The following is a 20,568-nucleotide window of genomic DNA, read 5'->3' as shown; positions in this document are numbered from 1 at the left end:
AAGCAAAAGAAGATTCACCAGGAAAAGGGTCAAATAAATAATAAAAACTTTAATTACACTTCAAAGACTTATTACAGTGCAAAATTGAAACCTGTTTTAATGTACACAAATACATTCAAACTCCATATTGAAACAGCAGGCACAGATATCAGAGATCGCTTGGAATTTTTTCCCATTTAGAGAAGACATGGACAGGCAAATCCTCACTTCTTGTGGCTGTCAAAGATTTCCTGTTGGCCCTACGCACCCCATGCTCAGATCATGTTTGCATCTGTTTTAAAGGTAGTCACTACAGCTTCCTCAGATCCGTTCAACGGAGCTCCCTACAGATTCTCTGTGTACTAAAGACTGGAAACAATAATAATTCAGAGTATCATTGCACTTTAAAAAACAAAGTCAAGATAAAGAATGGAATGAGATTTCAGCCCAAAGTGGTTATTTGTACTTGAGATATGCATAGGACCTCACCAGGAAAAACACATGCCACAAACCGCTCATCATTTAACCAGCACAAGGGATCGGCTACTCTATATACAATCCACTGATAAGGCTCCAAGCATTTTTCATAAGGGTTGGTCGTATAGCAGATGAACTGACATAAGTAACATACCACTGCAAAACCATCACAGTAGCTTTTCGAAGGGGTGGGCATTAAACCATCCAACTCCCCTGAGATTATAGTAATCTTCCTTTGCCACTTTAGCTTAGAAGTAGGAGGGGCTAATGTTTTTTGAGACCCTCCAGGTGGCACCCCACACTATAGCACACACACTTGCATGCAAGCACGCAGGACATTGTGCCTACTTTATTTTATTCTTTTGCCACCAAAGGGGAAGAAAATTTTACCTGGTGGAGTACATCAGGCCCCTGGATCAAGGGTTAGCCACCCCTTCCGCAGAAAAAGCTAATCCACCACACCATCTAGGTGCTCTTAACACATCACCATGTAAACAACCTCCCATCAAAGACAATTGCAAAAGGCAATGGAGGTTTATTGTGAAACTTAAAAATACAGAAAAGTGTACAAATTAAGAGAAAGAAATATGTTTTGACTGCTGCTCTTACCAAGGGAAGGGGAGTCAAAAATGCCTCCCACTTGGCAAAAATCAAATTCAACACAATTCCCGGCATGTTGGGGGTATTCTGCACAGTCAACACTACGTCAAGGCAGCCAAAATGTGGGCCTGGTTCTGCTCCCTGTGCATTTGCCGACTATGAAATAACCGTGCAATATGAGGACTCCAAGGTCGCCTAATTTTATTTGCTTTATTAAAACCCCGGTGGGGGGATCCTTCAGTCCTCCAACAGGTCACCACTGGAACCAACAGAAGCCCATGCCACACTCAAAGGCCTAGTTCTAAGAGACTGAGTGGGAAAGCTTATCTGGGCTGTACCATTTCAGATTCGGGAGGGGCTCACGTGGACTAGTCCTCTATTGGGGGGGGGGAGTGACCACCCATTAAGAAGGAAGCTCAGTTAGCAAACTGGCTTTCTATGGACGGGGTTTTGTGAGGTTTAAATGTGGGGGGAAAGTCATGTGAGCCTCCACCTGCACTACTACACCCCAGGCACATGTCTTACTGCCTCACTAAGAACTAAACCAAGTATATGGGGTACAAAACCTTATGGTGATAGGTCCAAGACTTTGTCTAATTACAGCTGATTTTGGCCAAGTTTGGGATATTTCACCCCTCTTACTTTCCTGCCCTTAAGTGGAAGTGGGTTGTTTGTCTAGTTCTACCCCCTGCCCCATCTCTTTTCTTGGGACAGCACACCTCCCTGCCTCAGCCTGGGGTGCATTTAGGTTCAGGGGAGCAGGAAAGGCATCAGAAGAGGGTTGGGGAAGGACACACTGGCCCACATATTCTGCTTCCAGGGCCCACAACATGCCAAAAAAATTCCACAGTACAGTGTTTATAGGGTTTACTTAAAGAACCCTATAGAAACTTACAGGGTTTACTTATTTGCAGAGTACGAGGTCCATCCATAGCCCCTTTCTTGGTTCCTGATTATGGCACTAGAGTAAACTCTGATCCAAGTTTATATATATATTTTAAAAAAAAACATTGCTTACTTTAGAGAAAAGGTCCAAAGTGCAGAGAATACCACCTCCCCTGTATTGCTTCCAAAGATGCCCACCCCCGTAATCCATTTGAAAACAAGTGAATTTACTTCCAACATGGTATTACCACCTCTACTCCCCAAACGGCAGCCTTTCACAGACTTACATGGCTACAAAAGCACTGTGGACACAGGGGAGCAAGGTAAAAAAAAATAACATGCAGAATCAGCACCAGTCACAATAGAGAAAATAGTGACAGAAACAAGATGGGAGGACAAAATGGAAAGACGCCCATCACTGGAAAGGGGGTTGCCCTGCTTCTCCTACTAGCCCAACAGCTGAAAGCTCTTAGATCGAAAAAAGGAACGCAAAGCAACTTCAACCAAGGTGGAGCCAGACCTGCAAAGGGCTGCAGTCTCAACAGGCTGCCCTGCCCAGACAAAAGGAGAAGCTTCCACTCTTGCCCACTGCAAAAGCAGGTGTAGAGCTCCTTCCCAGTTACTACACTTTCATGAAACACTCATTCAGTGATTGGGACATAGTTGTACAAAGATCAAAAAGGAAGTATTATACAACTTTTTCCAGCAAGATAATTACGTTCTGACTTTCAGAAGAATCCTAAGGGGGGGGGGGAGCAGATTTCATTGTGCTTAAAAGGAAAGGGGAAACAATTTTAGGATAGGAATCTTCTTTCTTTTTTTAACACTCACATTTGCAAAGGCCACAGAATAAAGGGTGCGTCCTCCCCAGAGAGGACTTTAATCCCAGAAGATGCATGCACGTACCAAAAGTACAACTGTGCACCTCTACTGCTGCAGACTCTCAAAAGGAACGCCTTGCTTTTGGTATATCTCCCCGCTTTCAAATCTTAAATCTGTAGACGTTTTGGAGGGGTGTCTGAGGGGATATATATATATATATATATATACTAACGACTTCTTTCCAGGAGGTGTGTACTGTTGCTGCTGCAAGTGGCAGTTTCTGCAGCTCACGGGTGGCGGCGGCAAATCGCACAAAGTCTTCCAAGGTAGGAATTTGGCAAAACGAAGAAAAAAAACGCATTTTCAGAAGATCGTGTTGTTTTGCTTCATTTGTTTAGTTGTGGTGTGTTTCCTTTTAATTCAAAAAGGATTAAAGAAGAGGCGCAGGGGTTCCTTCACATATGAGCAAGGAGTTTTTACAGTAGGTGCTTTCTTTTACAGAATGCTGCAATCAATCCAAAGGGGTAGAGAAATACTGGGGAAGGGGACTTTTTATATACTGTCCTTTGCATTTAATCCTTCACTAACAAATACTTGTTAGAAAGCTCTCTGGGCTCACTTTTTGGTGGCTTTTCAACCATGCCAATGGTCCAAGAGATTACAACCAAGTCCGACTCCCCCTTCCCCAGTTTTGCTACCAGTGCCTTGAGTCCACCAACTCTGGACGGAGGCTCAGTTTCTTCAGAGTCTCGTAGCCCACCACGATGACAATGGTGGAAGGGGTGGCGGAGATGATGCGGGCCGAGAGGCCTTTCATCAGGCCCCAGGGCCCTTCCTCTGCTACCAGCTGCTTGAAAGTGAGAACAATGGAGCTCTTGCCTTCCACCTGAGCAGGAGAAAAGAACAGCCACAAAGTCAGAGGTTCACATGGAAACAACACAGGATAAAAAACTGGACAAACCAAGCAAGCTTGTTTCCTCCTGTTCCAGAAGCTAGGAATCGAACCAAAGGATTCAAGTTACAAGAAAGGAGATTCCAACTAAACATCAGTTAAGAGCTTTCTGATGTTACGAGCTCTTTGACAGTGGAAAATACTCCCAAGAGTGGACTCTCCTTCCTTGGTGGTTTTTAAGCAGAAATTGAGTGGCCACCTGTCATGTATCATTTAGCTGAGATTCTTGCACTGAAGGGAGTAGGACTAGATGACCCTGGGGGTCCCATTAAGCTCTACAATGCTATGCTTCTACGACCCACCCCACTCATCAAAACAACCATATTCAATGCTAAGAAAAGCCCAAGATCCAGATACCATATTGGCCCAAATATAAGCCGCACCTGCAAATAAGCTGCACCTTTAAAATTCAATATAAAATTGGAAAGAAATAGAAACAGCGGTGGTGGACAGATGGGCAAGGAGACATTCTGAGAGGGGGACGCAGCTCGCCTCTCGCACTACGTCAGGCGGGGTGGGACAGCAAGTGCCGGTAGGGGCAGCCGTGGCAGCACTGCCATGCGATCCCCCTCTGCCTGCCCTGCTGCTGTTAATGGAGCCAGGGGGTGCCCGCCCTACATCCGGAGTGGCAAGCGGCGGGGCAGGCAGAGGGGGATCGCATGGCGGCGGCGTGGCAGCCCCCACTGGCACTCGCTGTCCCACTGCTCCCGGCACTGAGTTGGCAACAACCCCCCCCAACAGCTGAGACGAACAGTGGGAAGCGCGAAGTGGCAGCACCTGCCACCCCCGCTCGCCAGGACTCCAGCAGGAGTTAAAAGAGTTAAGGGCAGGGTTCACTATGTCTGTTTCAGCCAATTTTGGTAAGGTTGCGAATACAAGCTGCACTTTAACTTTTCACAGTCAGAATTTTTTGGGGGAGGGAGGGTTGGCTTATATTTGGGCCGATACGGTAAGTTACAGAAACAATGGAATTGTGCCAAATTCATTCTCTTTTCAATGTTTTCATTGTATTTCTATTTTATTTACATATTTTAAAGCAAGACTGCCTTTCACGCACAAGTAGCCAAGATAACACATGGCTACTTCAGAACCCTTAGCTATAAAGCTTTCAACAGCCTGGCCTGGGGCCCACAAAGTGTGGCTGGCCTAGATGTGCAGTTGCCAAGATACTGCCCAGTCACCTACAAGAGCCTGGGCCAACGTCCTGTTTGCTTATTTGTTGTGTTACATACTGCCTTTCTGCATGGGCACCCAGGGACGTTTACAATTCTATAATACTAAAACAACTTACATGAAAATTAAAGATGGCCCTATAGTGGCAGTGGGAGGGCAGCCTGACTGGAGCAGACCCTGATGCTGTGTTTCAGAAACACTCAGGATTAATCAGAAATGCAATGGTACAGCAGGGATGACTCTCCACCGCTCTCCTCAGATCAGGTGCTTTTCTACCTCACACTACATGACTGATGCACTCTGAATGCCTTGGAAGTACAGTATAAATCAGTTGAGCTTCAGTACTCTGGCAGAATTAAATGCCCAACCTGGCTGACTTGGGAGTTGTAGTCCAAAATATCTGGAGGGCACCAGGTTGGAAAAGGCTGCCCTAAACATTCAAACATACCTTCTGGAGGTGGTCTTGACTCCAGCTTTGCCACTAAAGACCCAAGCAGCCCCAGAGTGCCTTTCATGAGTCATGACTGCTGCACCACCCGCAACCACCACCTCAATAGAAATAGGCTGCCAAGAGCGATCCGTACTCTGGAAAACTCTAGGTTGAACTACCACACTGCATTATTTGAGGGTCTGCTGTTCTTGAAGATTCTGACTAGAAGCTAGAGTTAGTCCAAAATGCAGACACTAGAGGCTGCTGACTGGGACCAGCTAACGGAACCAAACTTCACCAGTGCCTCAGCATCCTTCCATTTCTGAGCAGGACTCAAAATGGTGAAATTTACCTGTAAAGTACGAGACCTGAATATATGGAAAGGATCACAAAGCTGGAAAGTAATTTGAAGGTCATCTAGTTTGAGCACAGGAGTGGCCACCAAGGAACACCTAGTCTACCATGAGCCCCTGCCAAGATAATTTAAAATGATGCTTTATTCGGCCGTAGGATGCTCTTACCTGCACGCGAGCCCGGATGACATCCATGGGGTTGGTGAGAGTGGAAGCTGTTGCAGCGGCCATTGGCCCAGATATGGCTTGGAGGAGCAAGTGTGGACAGTCCTTGGGTGTCAGGCTGGAAAGCTGTTCTGGAAAGAGGAGTGAGAGCCAGGTTATGTATACCAACATATATGTTGTGCCATTTGTGCTTCCACAGTCAGGGGAAATCTACCTCACTGTGCTGGTGGTGAAGACAGAGCACAGGGGAGGGCTGCTGCCTTCTGGTCCTAACTGGAAGCACCTGTTTGGTAGCTGCTGTTAGGGGGGAAAAGGCTCAGATCCGGCAGGGATAGTCCGAAGTGACATTTTTCTATTTTGGATTACTGGTGCTTTGCCAAATGTTTTCCAACTGCAACAGGCAAACATTTAAATAAAAAGGAAAGACAGAACCCTTTAGTGGCTGGCTGTTTTATATGAACTTGTATCAAATGTTTTTTGTTTTTTTCCTAATCCACACACAGGATAGTGAGACAGTATCATTATTAAGGCCAGTTTTAAAAATGGTAATCCCAGAGTAACATGCAAACTTTCATGTTCTCTCCCCCGCTTTTAGTCAACAAAGAGCAGCCATTGTTTATTTATCGCAGGATGTCTTGCTGCAGTAGGGGACTTGTGGGCCCCAGGCACAGTCTAACCTAATTAAATCTGCAAAATGCTTCTTCCTTTCCATCTCAAGACTGTCACAACTAGCAAACAGGAGCTACCATCATACCCAGCAATGTATTTTCTCTACCACCCTCTTCTTTGTTGTTTCAGGGAAAGGGGGTTATACCCAGTACTTGGTTTGGAGAAGAGTTCCATAAAGACTGAAAGGCTGCAGAATACATTGCAATTCTGGGGCTTATGCTAATCAAGGAGTCTTCTTACTCATACCACAGGTTTTTTTTTCCTGAAGGAGCAACATGGCCACTTGGCTTTTTGTATACATACCCTTAGCTGCAATAGCCTTCTGTAGCAAAACCAGCTAATAGTCTTGAGCTTTCCTTGGCATTCACATTTCAGATGTGCACATGCATTCAACAGATAGGCTTTTCCAACAAAAGCTCAAAACCAATTATTGGGTGGGGGGAGGGGAACTAATATACAGCCTTTACACCAACCAGTTCCCAAGGTGGCTCAAATTATTTTTAAAAAAACATTTAAAGCCCAGTAAACAGGTTCACAAAGGCCTGTAAGCCTCTAGAAGGTATGGAATGTTGACAACTATTGAGCCTATAGGGATAAGTAATACTAACTCACCCCACTGTGAATTTGGAAGTTCCAGATCCAGACACAGAATGCCAAATAAAAGATATCTTTCCTTCACTGCTACCTTTGGAGATGGAGTGGGATATACTGCTGCCTAATCACCTATGCTAAAATCCTGGATTTCTCCATTATTTTCCATAGGCAGCTCTCACTTCTACCCCGGAGGAGGGGGGAAATGGATTGTGTCTGTGTGCGCAAAGGAACCAGACATCAGACACGACTGGTTGTCTATAAATTAAATTATGGTTGAGACACAGAAATGTTAAGTATCAACTGAAAAAGGAAAAGGAGAATGATGGAGGGCAGTGGGAGAGAGGTAGTTGGCCGACTCATCTCTACAACAGCTTGTACCTTTGGAAAAGGGGAGGAATAGGGTTGGGGGGCATAACTCCCTTCCCTGCAGTATGCAGGGAAAGTTAAGAGAAAAGGTTAAAAGGGCATATTTTCTCTTTCACCTCAGACAAGCCTATATAGGATTTAATTACTCAGGTTTGGGGCTGGCAGCCAGCCCTTCACCTAATCCCTCTAGAGTTATACAACACAGCAGAGGCTGTGACCCTTTCCCACTTCCTGAAACTCCTCTGCAAGAGGCCTCAACAGTGCTACAAGGCTCTTGTTTGAAATTGGAAGGAGCCTTGTATGGGACAATGCCTCTTACGGCAACATTTTGTTGCAGGTCTTACTTGTAAAAGCAACTTAAATTCATGCAACCCCCCCACACCCCACAACAATAAAAAAGAGCTCAGCAAGTAACATAGGGGTTGCGACCCAGGATGTGTCCTCTTAGCAACTTATTCTTGTAATTTTTAAGTTGTTTAAAGCTGTTTTTAACATTGTGCAATATTGTGTTTTAATATTAATGTTGTGCTTTAATTGCTGTAACCTGCCCTGGAAATTTAAGGTGAAGAGCAGATAACAACACCGTAATAACAAATGAATGATGGTTTGAGTTGACAATATATGCTTTCAGTCGTAAAAGAGAAAAATGAGATGCTTGCCAAACACATCTGGGGAAGGAGTTCCACAATCTCTGAACTAAATTGGGTTCTGGTTCCTAAAAAGTTCTGGTTTCAGTCACCACTACTGACGCCATCTCAGAAGGTAGGAGGCAGCTGGGAGCAGGGGCCAGATTGGCATTCTTAACATTTGGACTGGGGTTTGTATGGGAGCAGTTCCTGCACTTCCTCTGGTCCCAGCCTGCATAGAGCTTGCAAAGGCAGAGGGTGAGTTCTGATCACTGCCACAGAAACGAACAGAAGGGAAGTCCAAAGACTGCTTTGGTTTTTGCAACAACAGCAGCAAGGATACTCGTTGCTAAGCATTGGAAAACTCAAGATTTACCCACACTGGAAGAATGGCAGATGCAACTGATAGACTACATGGAATTGGCTGAGATGACAGGCAGAATCCGAGACCTGGGAGAGGAGACGGTAGAAGAAGACTGGAAGAAATTTAAGACCTACCTACAGAAACATTGTAAATTGTATGAATGTTAAGAAGGATGCTAGATCATAAATAATTTGGCACCATCAAGCTAGATGAGGTGAAATATGAAGATAAGTTAAATTTAAGAAAAGACAAATTTTGGATAATTATTAGGCTAAATTTAAATTTTTCAGATTTGAATAAATGATATCTAAAATTAGAGATATAACATTGGAAAAATAAACAATAAGAATGGAAATAAGGGGATAAATTGCTGGTTGGATATTTATAAATTAGGAACGCGGGAGCGGGAGATGTGAGGGAGTCCAAAGAAGTTAAGAAAATATGTTATGATATGTGTTATTCTGTTTTTTTATTTGTATGGCAATTAAAAAAAATCTTCAATAAATATTTATAAAAAAAACAAAAACAAAGACTGCTTTGGTTTCTCACCTGCATAGAAATGGTAGAAGGGCCACCAGACGGCGCTGTTGGGAATGTAAGTGAGTAGGGAGGCCACATAGCCCCTGTAGAACCCCCTCAGCCCGTCGGCCTTGAAGATCTGCGCGATGATGTCCCGCGTTTGTCCGAAGACCGGGAACCGTTTCCCCTCGTGGGTCTGCACTCTGAACCGGCCCATGGTCTCGCCTTTCCGTTGCATCATCAAATGCTGGGAGATCACATCGATGGGCACCGTGATGCTCTGGGCCACAAGGGAGGCTGAGCCACCGGCCAACAGAGACTTGACTGCGTTACTGCTGGTGTACTGAGAGAAGTACTTGCGAGTGAGCTCGTACGTCGTCACGTAGCACTGGCCTGAGATCAGGGTGAAGGTGTTGACCAAGAAGCCCCGGTAGAGCCCAGCTGCCCCTTCTGCCCGCAGGATCTTGACAAAAGCGTCAAAGGTCCCATTGTAGAGGCTCTTTCCCTTCTGGACCTGCAGCCGTGTCCGGATAAGCGTGAAGGGGTACACACTGACCCGGATCATCATGGTCATGCAGACGCCAAAGACGTAGAATTTCTTCTTGTCCAGGTGCTCCCACTCAATGATCTGGATGTTGCGCTTGTCCTCCATGGCTGACGCCCCCTAGTAACGAGGCAGAAAGGACACACTGATTATTCCTAGACAAACTGCTCCTTTGGGATTAAGGCTCAGCTGCCCAAACCTGCCCACGGTATTTAATCAACCATCAGCCAGGCCTCACAGCCGCTTTCGTCAAACCAATGCCCTCCAAATGTTTAGGACTGGCTATTTTGGATCATAACTCCCATCAGTCTCAGCCAGCACAGCCTCTCAAACTCACATGGAGTTTGTGCTGTGAGCCAATTCTAGAAGTCCATGGAAAGCAATTCTACAGAATATTAGCTCTCAAAAGGTTTTGATTAGGATTGCCACCCAATTAAAAGAAATTGCTGCTGATTTATAATTATATGAATGTTATCAAGTCTTCATAAATTTGCAGACGATAGCAGTTATGACAAAGGCACTCTCTTCCAGTTTCAGATTATGTATTCACAGGCCCTAGCAGGCAGATGGGCATTTCCTCCTATAAGAGAAGTAGGAATGCTTCTAAGATGGCATACATCACCTGGTTTTGCTAGCTCCTTTAAATTGTGTGAAAGATACTGAAAAAATCTGCCACCCAGTTGAGGGCACATTTTAAATAAAACAAACTGATTAATCAGCTGAGCACCATATAACCTAGTTGCCATCCTTTGCAGTTCCCAGGTGCTGCACTCTTTTATAGTGTTCACTTTGATTTCTATGATTTTCAGTGGTGGTGCTGCAGCAGTAATGGTGAGAACCTCAGCTATTTGCCCAACCACCACCTTTCACCAGAAAAAAATAGGAATTATGCAAAACAAGATTTCTCTGCAAACTGGCCTAATTCACATAATAGATACAACTTGCAGTATTTCTTTTCAGTACAGTCTCAAGCAGATTCCAAATGCTACAGCATTCTTAAAGGTTATCGCTTTAATTGTTTTCCTTTTGTTTCTTCTTCTTCTTTTTTTTTTGCTTCTCAAGTCACAAAAAACCTCACACTTTTGCCTTTTGAGAAGACAGGGCCAAACCGTATAAACTAGTAGTCAGTATTTTCTCACAATGTTTCATTCCATTTCTTACTCCTTTACAGCAGCAATGAAAGTCTCAGGAGCAACTGTGTCCATACTGCTTCTGAGTTCACAACACAACCTTAAACTGGCTCTTCTAGAAAACCTGCCCATTTGCTGGGAAGAAAGCCAAGGTTTCTTTCCTGACAGCTTTCCCAGAAGTGGATTGAAAGGAAACTGGGCGGGTCCATGTTCAGGTTTTACCTGTGTAGCTTGGATGAATTCATTTTATTCTCTAGACCAGCCTTTGCAAACTTGATGCCCTGCAGATGACTCAGTTTTGACAATTCTCCCAAACCAGTTTGGAGATGTGTGAATGTGACATAAGCTCCTGTCTCTGATTCCCTCTTTCTGGCAAGGACTCCAGTTCCCTTCTTCCATTTCCAAGTATTTTCTAGCCATAGTTTGCTACAATGTCCAGTGCCCTGACCTTTAAAACAAGGGTTTCCAACCAGGGATTGGAGGCAAGTTCTACCTCTACTTCAGACAACACAACAAACTATTGTCAGGGCTGCCCGAGATTCCAGCTCACAGAGGACCAACGCCAGTTCATTGTTATATACAAAAGTCTTTATTGAAGCTCAGTTACGATTTCAAAGTCATGGCGTGCAGCTCTACGTCTCAACGCTAGACCGCTGAAGCTCCGTCTGAATCTCCTCCCCCCAGACACCAGTTTAAGACTCTAGCCTTGCTCCACCTCTTCCTCTGCTCTTTCCTCCTCTGGGTCCTTCTGCCCGCTGGGGTGTTGCCCTTTCTGGACTCTTCTGATGCTGAGTCCCCGGATTCTTCCCCCTGCCTCCGGCGTGCTTTAGGACCTGGCTCCCAATCCGGGCTTCCAGCTGTCCTGCGCGCCTGTACATTTGAACTTGGCGCGCGCGCCCAGCCGGCCACCTTCCTTCTGACCGTTTCACTGCTCCTGTCACTGCTTCCCCCCTCGGGGGGGGGGTAGCTGGACCTGACTTCCCCTCCGTTCCCTCACTCTCCGATGGAGGCGTGGCCAGCCCTGACTCATTTTCTCTCCCTACTGGAGAAGACGCTGGCCCTGATTCATGGGACTCCTCCCCCCCCACTCCGCTCTGGTGGGGGAACTGGTCCTGATCTCCTACTGCTGCTTTGGGAGTCCCCGCTGGCCCCTTGCTTCTGGTGTGTCCCCCCTGGGACCCCCCTTACCCTGGCCACCGGCGCTCCCCTCTGGGAATCTTCTAAATCGCTAGAGAAGCTCATGGAATCTCTCGGGCCACTGTCATACTCCCCTAAACTGCCCTCAGATTCCTCCCCTTCGCTCTCCGTTTCCTCTCTCCCCTGTGTCTCTGCTCCTGAGCCCCTGACAACTATTAACAGAAGAAACTTGGGAATGGAGGAATCAGTGAGCACAAAGGGAGAAGCATACACACACATCTGAAGCACGTTCCAGATCTTCTAAGGCTCCAATAGTAGCTCTGCTTAACTGGGAGTAAGTTCCACAAAGTTTAGCGGGATTTACCTCTGATTAGACATGTGCTGAAAGCCATGATTTGGGGAATTAGAATATGATGTCTGAACTGGGGTAATGATGGGAGGACTATGCCAATACATTTGATGTAAAGTTCACCACTTTTAAAAAGTTGCTGATAATTTTGCAAGCAAAATATTCAAATTCTGAAAATGGAGTGTGCTGTATCAATCGGGCACAGCTACTTAATTTGCAGGGCTATCAGGGCTGCACTTCCAAAATGCCATGGTGTAATTGCAGAATTTTATTTTTTATTTTTGGCATCAGAAATATCCCAACAAACACAAGGACTAGGAATCAGCATAAACTAAAAGAACATAAAGACACTAAAAGTTAATGGCAGCTTTCAGTACAAATTGACCTCAATGCCCTTTTTCAACAAGCTATTAGGAATGGGAATTAGGCATGCCACGTAGTAGTGGCCCCTTTCTTATATTGATGATTGTTCCAAAAAGTGAGGCTGGGAGACCATTCCCCTGCTGTACTTTATTTCGGCTCTTTGGCTTGCTTGCTGCATGATGCCTGAACCGAGTCATTCTCAAGCAGCACAAAATTCTGGATGAAGAGATGTTTATTTATTGGATTTATATATCTCCCTTCTTCCCAACAGAACTCATCTAAGGAGAGGCAAAAAATGTAGCTACTAAATGGTACCTTTTACTGAACATGTAGTGCAGGAGGATTTGTGGGCAAAGATGAGATCCTCTCCCCATGCATGTTGAGTTCCCAGCTATTGCCAAACTGTCAGAGTTCTTCCCTTCCTGACACCAACCTTCTGTAAAGTAAAGAGAACAGATTATATTTCATAATAAGCACCATGTGTTAACAGGGGATGGAGGTAAGGCAGAGAAGAGAGCTATGGCGACCAGCATGGCAAGAATCTCACCCCACTGTAGATGATATGCTCTCTACCATTTATGCCTTTGCAAAACCTAAAATATTGTAGGTTTTGCTCTACAATCCTGAAGACTAGAAACCTGATTTTAAATGACAGCTGAAATTCTCAGAAATCTGCAGAAGCAACCCCATTCTGATATTCAGTTCTACATTCCATCTCAGCTGCACAGACCGAAGTCCATCCACAGGGCAAAGTTGGACTTTCTGTGGATGGAAGAGGGAGCTTCCTCAAGTCACATTTTTCTTTGACCATCGTGCTCCTCTCCTTCACATCTCTAACCAAGAAAATGTGTCCTATTCAGTCATTTATAGCTGTGTGCATAGGAATGCAAGAAGCTGGCTTATGCCAAGCCAGATCAATGTCCATTTAGCCCATTACAATCTATTCTGATAGGCAGCGGCTTGCCAAGGCTCAAGGTCCTCCCTAGCTCTGGCAGAAGCTCTTAAAGTTACTAAGATTTCCTTCATTGGCAGGGGTTGACCTTTGAACCCCTTCCAGTTCAATGATTCTGGAATGAAAAAAGTGAAGATGTGTCAAGTGGAATTAGACCCTCCACAGCAGGGCTGATGGAAGCCTGGCTTCCTATCTCTCCCTCTGCTGCGACCAAATAGGATGGAAAATGCTCCCTGAAAATAGGAAATTAATTAAGCCACCAGGGAATAGGTTCTAGTTCAACCAAGGCCTTTTCCCTACTCTGCTGATTTTCTATTTTCAGGCAGCTTTAAAATACACCCCCCAACACACACACTCTCTTCCACCTGCTGCAGATGAAGGCTAGCCTAAACGTCATTTGAAGTGCAAAATATGGCAAACTTACAAATAAGTCTTCAGATTATTAGCTTATTTTTTTTTACTAACCTTGCAAAATTGCAAATGTAAATTGTGGACCAGCAGCTAGCAAATACTGTAGACCAATAACTTGTGTCAATACATTTTAAGTGAGACCTGGCCTCTGTGGGCAGCACTTAGGAGGTGTAAGCAGAGCAACAAAGAGGTTAAGACATAAGAGGCACACAAGACCATACGGCAGCCTTTCTCAACCTGTGGGTCCCCAGATTTTGTTGAACTACAACTCTCATCACCCCTAGCAAGGCCAGAGCTCAGGGATGATGGGAGTTGTAGTCCAACATCATCTGGGGACCCACCGGTTGAGAACCGCTGCCATAAGGGCTGATGACCCTGATAATAAAATCTATTGGCTTATTCATCTGAAATGGTTAGAATCCTCCACAAACTCAGAAATCCTATTCTCCCACATCTTCCTTCCCACCTTGTAAGATTCACTGATGTAGCCTTGCACTTTGTTTACAAATCAGCTGAGATGCAGTTTCCTTAGTGGTGGCTCCTACATGGTAGAAATCCACTTCTTAGCCAAATTCTAAGAAGGGAGTCTTTCTAATCCACCAGTGGCCAGCTGGATGCTTTTAGGGATTCCATACCCCAGGGCTATTCCTGAAGATGGTTGGGAAGCTGCAGCTCATACAGAATGTAGCTGTCATGTCGTTGTGCACGGCAGCAAGATAGAGATAATACGCCACTGGTACTTAAAGCCCTGAAGAGCTTGAGACTCAAGTATTTAAAGGAACACTTTCCTCAGTACTTGCCACCAAGAAGATGCTCCAAGGTTATCAAGGGAGGACCTGCTCATGGTCCCCCTGACAGGTATGGCCTGTAGGGTGGTGACACAAAGTAAGACCTTTGTGGTGGTAGCAGTGCCTCAGTTGTGAATTCCCTTCCTGTGGAGATCAGTTGTCCCTCCTGTTATTCTCATACATAGCTGGAGTGGAGCTCAATAGTCTTAAGTATCACTGTCTGCTGAACTTTATGAACTTGGCTAACTCTCTAAAGCTATCTGAGGTCATGACCATCACCATATCTTAAACATTTCTCACCATCCCCATTCTCTACAGCCTGCTGGCTTATATATAGCCGTCTGCATTTATTATTTTTAAGATAGTGTTGCATTTTATTTGTTGATATTTTCAGTTCCTTTTTGTTAGTTTCTGGTATTTAATTTTTTGAATGCTGCTTTGCATATAATTCTTCTATTAAAAGTGGGCTAAGAAATCCAGTTTTGTTTTTTTTAAGGGACATGTTTCACTTCAGCAGTATAAACAAGCCCAAGTTTATAAAAAGCTGCAGCTCTCTTTAAACGTGATTCTTTGGCCAATGAAGTTGGGGCTTTTGTGCTCTAGTGGAGAAAAAAAAAGACAAGGCTCTGGGACTTGCCCAGAACAGGAGCTGAGCAAGGGCCCACCCCACTTGACACAGTTCTCGAGGGACAGTAAGAAGTCAAACAACTGGGAAGGCAGCAGGCACTGCTAATTTTAATTCTGAACTCATCTCTGCAAAGGCTAAAGGAACTTAGGGTAGCCAAGTAGTTTAACATTTACGTAGCTTCTTTCCCCAAAACAAGAAACAAATATTGTGGTGTTAGTAGCTGGAGCCTTTCTACAATGCACCTACTTCAACATCTCCCTCCACCACCCCCAGTTCACAGTGCGGGGAACCAAGTCCTACCATGGAACAAGGCCATGGCTTGCAAGTCTGCAGAGTCACGTGATTACACAGAAAAACTGAGAAGAAGAGAGTCAGGTATTGTGAATTCTAGAGTAGGTTCTCAAACTGTTGGATGACATGCTAAATATATCAGTACAAATCACAAAGCAAAATTCCACAAGGCAGGACAAAAGTACCAAGATTCACATAACACTCTGCAGAGTGCTACAGAAATACAACCCCAGCACACTGCTGTATGTGGAATTAGCATAAATATTATCTAATCTGTCCGCTCAACTCCTGTGCTCATTTCTACATATTTCGAAACCCACCAAGCCCAATGCAGCTCTCTTGCAACCTATTGTGGGTTGCCTGGAATGGTTGTTTACTCTCTCTCATCACATTTGGTGGTAGGCAGCAGAACCAGGAGTATGACTGTGGCTCCAAGGTGCCACCATAAGTGGCTGGCGGTCTGTGTTTCACTCGGCAGGTTGTAATTTTGGCAGGTATGCTCAAGTCTTTGACACCGCTTTCACCTCTTTATATCCATGAACTAGAAACTTATTTAGGAGAAAAAGAAAGGGGTCCCAGGTGACAAACGCCAAAGTTTGTCACCATGCAGCAGACACATGGTTGTGTGAAAAAATAAGCTGGGGAAATTGATGGACAACTGATATCAGCACCTATGAGGCTGCCAACAAAGTACCAACAGGCATACCAGAGGACTTCTCTGGTGCCTGGAGGTTCTCTTCTCTCCCCAGCCCTGAAATCAGCCTTGAAAGAGCTATTCTACTATAGCCAATAGAGGAGATTGCAGGCGTGGAGGTACCTGCAAGTTTCTCTGGTTGAAATGGGCCCCAAAAGGTTGGCAACCCCTGTGCTCCAGAAGCAACTTCTATCCTTATACAATCTACAAGACTGCACTTGCATCCTTCTCATATCCTCTTCCTCCCATCCAAAGCCTTACATAATTTCATCTCCACAGTCTATGAGCCCCAATACTACCTTTAGCATGCTCCTACCCACGTGCTCAACAAATTCTAGTCTGCTTCATAGCTCCTCCATAAACTAGTGCAGAGTTCCCAATGAACCCACCTTGGTCCCCTGTCTGCTCCCCCAAATACTCTTTTTAATATGCCCCAAATCCTCTTTCTCCTGCTCCAAATCTGCAGCCCACATCCCTATTCCCACCCCTCTTCTTCCAAGCCCCTTGTAGCATTTTTGTTTTCCACTTTTGACACTTGAGACGTACAGTATATTTTTATGACCAACCTTGCTTTTGTAATTTTGAACTGGTTTTTTTATATTAAAAAAGTTTCATGTTTTTGTTGCATGTTAATGTTAATGTTGTGCTTTCATATTAATGTTGTGTTTTAATAGTTGTAACCTGCCCTGGAAACTTAGTATTTATTACTATAATAATTTGTTGACTGCCCTTCACCCTATTTCCTCTCCACTCTCCCCCCTCCCCCCGCGGTAATCTGCCTCACAGGAACAAGCCTACTCCCCACAACAACATCACCTCCTCCCTATGAGGTGCTTTGGCCCTTTCCCCTTCACATGACCTCTTCACCCCAATAGGAGTCCATCCCCATTGTAATCAACTAAACCTTATAACGTAGACACCGCCCCCGGCCACACACACACACACACACATACATACAACACCCTCTCGAGGCCAGCTGTTTCTGTTTTTAGTCCCACCAGGGGGAAAAGACGAGGTATAAATAAATTAATAAAATATCGTGGGCCCTTCCCCCAACTCTGAATACACCACACATACCTGCTCCCCTCCCTACAAACGAATCTCGGGGGCTCTTCGTGTCCCTAAGCATCAGCTCCCGTTTTCATCACGCACCTTGCACCCCCCCACCTCACGAGCCCCCCCAGAGAGGGTGCCTAGGCCCCGCCTCCTTTCATAGGCCCCGCCCCGCGCCCCTCACTCACCTCCTGACGGCGGTTGGGCGTCCGCCGTCCCGTCCCCTGAGGAGCCACTCTCTTCCTGGCCCCAGGCAGCGGCCCCTACCCCAGCGCGCCCCCTAGCAGGCTGCCTCGCGCTCCCCCACACTCCGGCTCTGCCTCCTCGGCTTCTCCTCACGGTGTCCGGGAGAAGCCCTCGGTCCAAGGGGCGGGGCCTCTCGGCCACCCGCCCGAGCCAGTCACCGAGCGGCAATCGTCCCTCGCGCTCCAGCCCCCATCTTACTTCCTGGCTAACCGAGGCCTCTTGGCCGGCTTCATCTTACTCCGCTTGCGCTCGCCTCGCTGCCAGTGACAAAGATGGAAGCGGCGGGAAGGGGGCGCACGACCAATTAAAGAGCGCATGGAGGCGGAAGGGAGGAGCATGGAGTTTCGAAATACTAGAGTGGTACTTCCGGTGAAAGATACGGCGATTCTCAAGGGTTTTTACAGTGGTACCTCGGGTTAAGTACTTTATTCGTTCCGGAGGTCCGTTCTTAACCTGAAACTGTTCTTAACCTGAAGCACCGCTTTAGCTAATGGGGCCTCCTGCTGCCGCGCCGCCACCGGAGCACGATTTCTGTTCTCATCCTGAAGCAAAGTTCTTAACCTGAAGCACTATTTCTGGGTTAGCGGAGTGTGTAACCTGAAGTGTATGTAACCTGAAGCGTATTTAACCCGAGGTATCACTGTAGTAGTTATTTTGAATTTGCGCTTTTCAGATTCGAGTAGTTTTTCTGACATCCGGATTTTTTTGGACCTTATATTCCCCCCACTGTGAAGGCGCTGCCATTATTTGGCCAACAAAATTGTCACAAAACACCACATAAATAAACACCACATATACTGTATAGGGTTAAAATACTCTATAATCCACCCATCCCTGAAAAGGGGTTCAGGGTTCCAATAATCTTCCTTTAAACCCAGGGTCGTTGTTTTTTGGGGGGGAAAAAGGTGCCAGTACTCACTATGAAGTAAGTGCCACACTTTAAACTTTTTTTTTTTTTTTAAGGTGCTGGTATGGTGTGCTCTTGAGTACCCCCAGAACAAAAGCACTGCTTAAACCATTTTTTTTTAAAGTGGAGGGCCACATGGCCTCTGCAGCAATTTACACCATGTTGGAATCAAACAATGGTGCTACATATGGGCTTTTCATGGCACGGATGTTGATGGTTCTGGTGTTTTTGTTTTTGCTTCTTTTTTTTATATATATATAAATTTTTATTAGTTTCCAATCATACAATTATTATCCGAATCTTAACAAATTTTAACAAATTACTCTTTTGGACTTCCTTCAGTGTTTCTGGTAATCATCCGTAATTACTCTTTAATACGCATTCCTTTGATTGCATTGCCATTTGTCTTCCCTCCCTTTTCTATTTCTTTTGACAATACCTCTTAAACTTTTACAGTGCTTCTTGAAACCCCACTAGCGTTGTTTGCACATCACATACATTTTTCAGATAATCTACAAATTTTCCCCAATCTTCAATGAACTTTTGGTTTCGAACATATCTTATTTTCCCAGTCAATTTATCCAGTTCCGCATAGTCCGTCAATTTCATTCTCCATTCTTGAATCGTCGGTATTTCCTCTTGTTTCCATTTCTGGGCCAGTAAAATTCTTGCTGCAGTAACTGCATACTGGAATAATTTACAGTCTTTTCTTCTTATTTCTTTTCCTGTAATCCCTAAAAGAAAAACTTCTGGTTTCTTAACAAAAGTATATTTTAACATTTTTTTCAATTCATTATATATCGCTTCCCAGAAACTCTTCACTTTCTTACATTCCCACCACATATGGTAAAACGTTCCCTGTTTTTCTTTACATTTCCAACACTTATTACATGTTTTATACATCATTGCAAGTTTTACTGGTGTAATGTACCATCTATAAAACATTTTCATAACATTTTCCTTCAACCCCGTGCATGCAGTAAATTTTAAATTTTCCTTCCATAATTTTTCCCAATCTTCAAATTGAATATTATATCCAAAATCTTTGGCCCATTGTATCATTACCAATTTAACCTCTTCATCTTTCGTATACCATTCTAACAATATTTTATACATTTTTGACAAAATTTTATATTCATTATTTATTATCTCTGTTTGGAACTTTGAGTCTTTTTCTGCGTAGCCACTTTCCTTTATATCTTTTTAAAGCATTTCATTAACCTGAAAATAATGCAACCAATCATACACATAATCTTTAACTTGTTCATATGGTTTTAGTTTCCATTTTCCTCCTTCTTTAGTTATTAGTTCTCCGTAGGTAGCCCATTTCCCTCTCATATTAATTTTCTTTACACACATAACCTCTAACGGAGATAGCCAATGTGGAACTCTTGGTTCCAGAAGATTTTTATACCTGTCCCATACTTCTATTAATGAACTCCTGAGAATGTGGTTCCCAAATCCTTTACGGACTTTCTTCTTGTCACCCCACAGGTAAGCGTGCCAACCAAATCTGTTATCGAAACCTTCTAGATCCAGTAATTCCGTATTTTCTGATTTAATCCACTCCTTTAACCAGCAAAGACAAGCTGCTTCGTAATATAGTTTCATATCTGGCAGGGCGAAGCCTCCTCTTTCTTTCACATCTGCTAGTAGTTTATATTTTATTCTTGGCTTCAAATATATTTTATATTTTATTCTTGGCTTCAAATATACCTTGAAATCACTCTTTGCCAATCCTTAAAAGTCCCTACCCCCTTGATAATGGGGATAGTCTGAAATAAAAATAACATCTTTGGAAGCACTTTCATCTTTATCGTAGAGATTCTGCCCCAAAAGGACAGTTTCATTCTACCCCACACCTCCAGGTCATTCCTTATTCCTTTCCACACCTGTACATAATTATTCTGGAACAGGTCGATATTTTTAGGAGTTAACCAAATTCCTAAGTATTTTACTTTCTTCACCACCTCTATCTCTGTCTGTTGTTGCATTATTTCTATCGTATTGTGGTTTTGGTTTTTGCTTCTAGCTTGCTTGTAAAGTGCGAGGAAGAACTCTTTAGATAGGTATAAGCCGAAGAACCATGGAACAGTGGTAG

The 20,568-nt window shown here is 44.4% G+C and overlaps 1 protein-coding gene across 3 annotated transcripts; it reads right to left on the bottom strand.

Annotated features, from left to right (window-relative positions):
• Positions 1-29: 29 nt before the first annotated feature.
• Positions 30-17,825, bottom strand: SLC25A44 (solute carrier family 25 member 44). Of its 3 annotated transcripts, XR_014151413.1 has the most exons (6): positions 17,503-17,825; positions 12,813-12,933; positions 9,005-9,638; positions 5,840-5,962; positions 2,773-3,649; positions 30-348 (listed from the first exon to the last, which is right to left on the bottom strand). XR_014151413.1 is itself a non-coding variant. In XM_081842081.1 (5 exons), the coding sequence occupies exons 3-5, from the start codon at positions 9,624-9,626 to the stop codon at positions 3,458-3,460; spliced, it is 942 nt and encodes a 313-aa protein (XP_081698207.1). In that variant the 5' UTR covers positions 9,627-9,638; positions 12,813-12,933; positions 17,503-17,811; the 3' UTR covers positions 2,989-3,457. The 3 variants fall into 3 exon arrangements, 2 of the variants coding, with proteins under 2 accessions (XP_081698207.1, XP_081698206.1); XM_081842081.1 differs by lacking the exon at positions 30-348 and having other exon boundaries at positions 2,989-3,649; positions 5,840-5,967; positions 17,503-17,811; XM_081842080.1 differs by lacking the exons at positions 30-348; positions 17,503-17,825 and adding an exon at positions 17,339-17,422 and having other exon boundaries at positions 2,989-3,649.
• Positions 17,826-20,568: the final 2,743 nt, after the last annotated feature.

The sequence above is a fragment of the Podarcis erhardii genome, assembly GCF_964252035.2.
Source record: "Podarcis erhardii genome assembly, chromosome: 15".
Classification (NCBI taxonomy): Eukaryota; Metazoa; Chordata; class Lepidosauria; order Squamata; family Lacertidae; genus Podarcis; species Podarcis erhardii.
The sequence above is the reverse complement of the archived record's forward strand: the minus strand, read 5'-3'. Positions and strand labels throughout refer to the sequence as shown.

Excerpts from the sequence above, each read along its gene's own strand:
- SLC25A44 (XM_081842080.1), bottom strand. The coding sequence starts at position 9,626 with ATGGAGGACAAGCGCAACATCCAGATCATTGAGTGGGAGCACCTGGAC. Across the intron at positions 5,963-9,004 it reads CTTCTACCATTTCTATGCAG|CTTTCCAGCCTGACACCCAA; the intron begins GTGAGAAACCAA and ends TTTCCAGAACAG. Across the intron at positions 3,650-5,839 it reads TCATCCGGGCTCGCGTGCAG|GTGGAAGGCAAGAGCTCCAT; the intron begins GTAAGAGCATCC and ends TCTCCTGCTCAG.